Source organism: Elephantulus edwardii, unplaced genomic scaffold (genome assembly GCF_000299155.1).
Source record: "Elephantulus edwardii isolate Elephantulus edwardi_28Jun2011 unplaced genomic scaffold, EleEdw1.0 scaffold00230, whole genome shotgun sequence".
In the NCBI taxonomy this organism is placed as follows: domain Eukaryota; kingdom Metazoa; phylum Chordata; class Mammalia; order Macroscelidea; family Macroscelididae; genus Elephantulus; species Elephantulus edwardii.
Genome location: NW_006399980.1, coordinates 2,814,037 through 2,817,917, shown reverse-complemented (window position 1 = coordinate 2,817,917; position 3,881 = coordinate 2,814,037). Strand labels below are relative to the sequence as shown.

The window sequence follows — 3,881 nt, the reverse complement described above, 5'->3', positions numbered from 1 at the left end:
TCCAACTCTCTGATACATAACAAGCGATTTCAAATACCATGGCCTGTATCAGGCACACCTTAGTCTCCAGAGAGACACTGTTGCTCTTGAGTACTTTAGAGAGGTCTCTAACCGCAGACTTTTCCATCGCAATATATTTTATTATTTCCTGGCTGCTGGTGCCAAGAGTGTTGACCGTGGAGCCAAACAAACTGAAGCTGTGAACAATCTCAATATCTTCACCATCCATCCTGATGCTACCCATTGGTCTAGTGCTGAGAATTTTTGTCTTCTTGACATTAAGCCTCAGTCCATACTGAAGGTGCAGTCCTTAACCCTCTGCAGTAAGTGCATGAGTTCCTCCTCAGTTTCAGCGAGCAGGGTTGTGTCTCTGCATAACGCAGATTGTTGATAGATCTTCCACCAATCCTAACGCCACGCTTCTCCTCATAGAGCCCAACCACTCGGATAATCTGCTCTGCATACAGGTTGAAAAGGTATGGAGACAGGATGCATCCCTGGCGTACACCCTTCCCAATTTTGAACCATACAGTGTTGCCCTGCTCTGTTCTGATGACTTCCTCTTGGTCCAAGTATAGGTTTTGCATTAGCACAATTAAATGTTCTGGGATTCCCATTCTTCTCAGAGTCAGCCACAGTTTGTTATGATCCATGCAGTCAAATGCCTTTGCATAATCAATGAAACACAGATAGACATTCTTCTGGTATTCTCTGCTTTCAGTTAAGATCCATTTGACATCAGCTAAAATATCCCTAGTACCACGATCCCTTCTAAACCCAGCCTGGACTTCTGGAAGTTCTCTGCTGATGTACGGTTCCAGTCATTTTTGGATAATCTTCAGTAGAATCTTGCTTGCATGTGAAATCAATGATTTTGTTCTGTAGTTTCCACACTCAGTTGGATCGCCCTTCTTTGGGATGTGAACAAATATAGACCTCTTCCAGTCAGTTGGCCAAGTGGTTGTTCTCCAGATTTCTTGGCACAACTTGGTGAGCACATCCACGGCAGCATCTGTTAGCTGAAATATGTCAACTGGTATACCATCTATCCCGGGGGCCTTATTTTTTGCTATTTCTTTCAAAGCAGCTTGAACTTCTGCCTCCATCACCATAGGCTCTGGCTCAAATGCTATTTCATTAAATTCTTCTGTATCTGCCAATTCCTTTCGATACAATGACTCAGTATATTCCGTCCATCTTCTTTTGATACCTCCTGGATCATTTAACATTCTGCCTAAAGCATCCTTGATTGTAGCAACTTGAGGTTTGAATTTGTTCTTCAGTTCCTTGAGCTTAAGAAATGCTGAACGAGTTCGGCCCTTTTGATTTTCCGACTCTAGCTCCTCGCATCTTTCATTGTAATATTTTGCTTTGTCATTCCATGCTGCCTTTTGGAATCTTCTGTTCAGCTCTTTAGTGTCTTGGATTCTTCCTTGTGCTTAGCATCATATATTCTTTATTTTTTTACATTTGTAAAATATACATTATATATTCTTGATTTAACATCATTATCCTACTACAGGAACTCTGGTGGCCTAGCGGCAAGAAGATGCACTACAATCGCGAAGTGGGTTTGAGGCCACCAGCTGCTTCTTGGAATAATGTTGGGCAATCTCCTGCAGTGCAATTTCCAGCCTCTGAAAACTCACAGGAGGGTCTGTTAGGGGTTGGCTCCGACTCAATGGTACACACCAACAACAATGATATTGAAGAGGCAAGGTTAGTGGCAGTTATGTTAATTATAGGATGCACACTACAAAATTATATTGTAAATTGAGTCAATCTTTTTTTTAACGATGCAAAATGTATTGACCAAGTATTTAGAGACCAGGAAGAATCTCAGCATCACCACAAAGAAGTCAAGAATGCTGTATATTCTTTAGGACATACAGTCCCTGTGTGGTCAACCTCAAAGGCCCAGGAAAATACTGATGTCAAGACATGGAAATCTCAAAGGAATGCTGGGCCTATAGCCACTCAAAGGAGACAAGGACCTTTATCCAGAATCTACAAAGTAAGAATTTCCCTTAAACTATCATCCTCAATTCTAGCTTCCTAAAGAGCGACAATGAGGGAAGAAATTTTATACTACATAAAGCCATCCACTTGTATGTCTTTGTTGTATTCCATTAGGTTGTCATAAGCCAGAATTGTCCTAATGACAACCTACAAAAAAATATGGATATGAGGCGCTCCTCCAAATACCCCAGTAGGTTTCTAGTTACTATACTAGCACTTTCTACTTCTTTGCAAAGTGAACCTTGTTAATCTCTTAATCATAAGACTTAAAAAAATACCCCCTCAAACTCATTGCTGTTGAGTTAAAACCAACTCCAGCAGTTTTCCAGAAGCTGTAATTCTCAAGGAAGGGGACTGCCTGAGACTGCTCATCTGTTTCCCATGGAGTGCCTGGTGGATTCAAACCACCTGCCTTCGGAATATGATTCAACAGAGCTCCCTATCCATGATACAGGCCATTAGTAAATGCCTCCATGCTATCTGTTCCATCATCCTTCATTATGAACTGGACGAGCGGCTAACATTTTCAATATACAAAGCCTGTCTCTAACCAGGAAATCAGAATTGGCTATTATGACTCAGTACCTGGTGGGCTGGGAAGGATACAAGATAAAAACACATCTAAGCACATTAAATTGATGGACACATTGTGGGATTATTATCTCACAAAATTTAACAAATGCTGTAGGAGAAAAGAAGACTATTAGGAACTCTACTCTTGAACTTGAAGTTTGCAGGAAGAAGATCTGGCACACATATACAAAATCCATTTACCACATACCTTGGGTACAAAAGATCCCCATTAGTGACTGTTCCCTACATTTATTCACTCTGGCTTCCCCACTCCACCCACTTTCCTACTGCATCCCAGTTTCCAATCCTCTGCTTTCCATTCCTAACTGGATCCCTTGACTTATGTACTTTCTTAGCTGTAACTTCTCTGCCTATATCTTGGCTGCCCTTGACCCCTATTTTTGTATAGCAATTGTTCCTATACTTAAATACAATTTTAAAAAACAAATCAAAAAACAACAAAACTTACCTCCAACATCTCTAGCTAAGGTCCTGATTTCCTGTTTCTGCTGTTTGCTTCCTATTTCCATTTGGATAGCTGGTCATCACTTCAAGTCCAGCATATCCAAAATTCAACTTTCCATCTTTGCTGATTATCTGATAATTCTTCTGTGATCATTTTCACTAGAGGCGTCTCCCATCTCTGAGTAAGTTAAGTTTGAGACTCGGGTCATCTTTGACACTGTGTTCTTATTCTTTTCATCTGATTAGTTATCTAGTTCCAACAGTGCTGTAAATGTACAGGCCCTGTATGCAGTGACATCTAGCTCTCCATTGTTCTTATCAATCTTTACCATCTGTAATTTTTTTGTTGCAAGAGCTCATCTCTAATATTACCAATTCTCTCACCACTGATACTTTACAGTTTGCCAGTTAAGTCCCTTCCAAGAACCACCTGTATGTAACCTCATAGTTCAGAATTATAGAAAGCTAATTACTTTCTAAAATTTTACTACTACCAATTAAAACTACAGGGAGCTCTGGTAGCCTAGTAGCAAAAAGCTGTACTGCAATCCTGAAAGCACGCGGGTGTGAGGTCACCAGCTGCTTTGCAGAAGAAGGATGGGCAATCTCCTTCCATACAACTAACTGCCTCTGTTTAAACTAATCCTCCAGCTCTGACAACATTTCTTCCATGATTTTGATTGTTGTTGTTATGTGCCATCGAGTCACTTGCGACTCATAGTGACCCTATGTACAAGAGCACTATACACTCTTCTGTCCTGTGACAACCTAACCATTTCAAACGCACTTATTCCCACCACTCCAGTCACAGAATCAATCTCATC

At 40.8% G+C, this 3,881-nt stretch overlaps 1 protein-coding gene across 1 annotated transcript in view; it reads right to left on the bottom strand.

Moving 5' to 3' along the window:
- PARM1 (prostate androgen-regulated mucin-like protein 1) overlaps positions 1-3,122 on the bottom strand; it is a 125,438-nt gene extending 122,316 nt beyond the window's left edge. The window contains exon 1 of the mRNA XM_006898473.1: positions 3,062-3,122. Within this exon, the coding sequence (XP_006898535.1) occupies positions 3,062-3,122 (61 nt within the window). The remainder of the gene's footprint in view (positions 1-3,061) is intronic.
- Between the last annotated feature and the right edge of the window lie 759 nt (positions 3,123-3,881).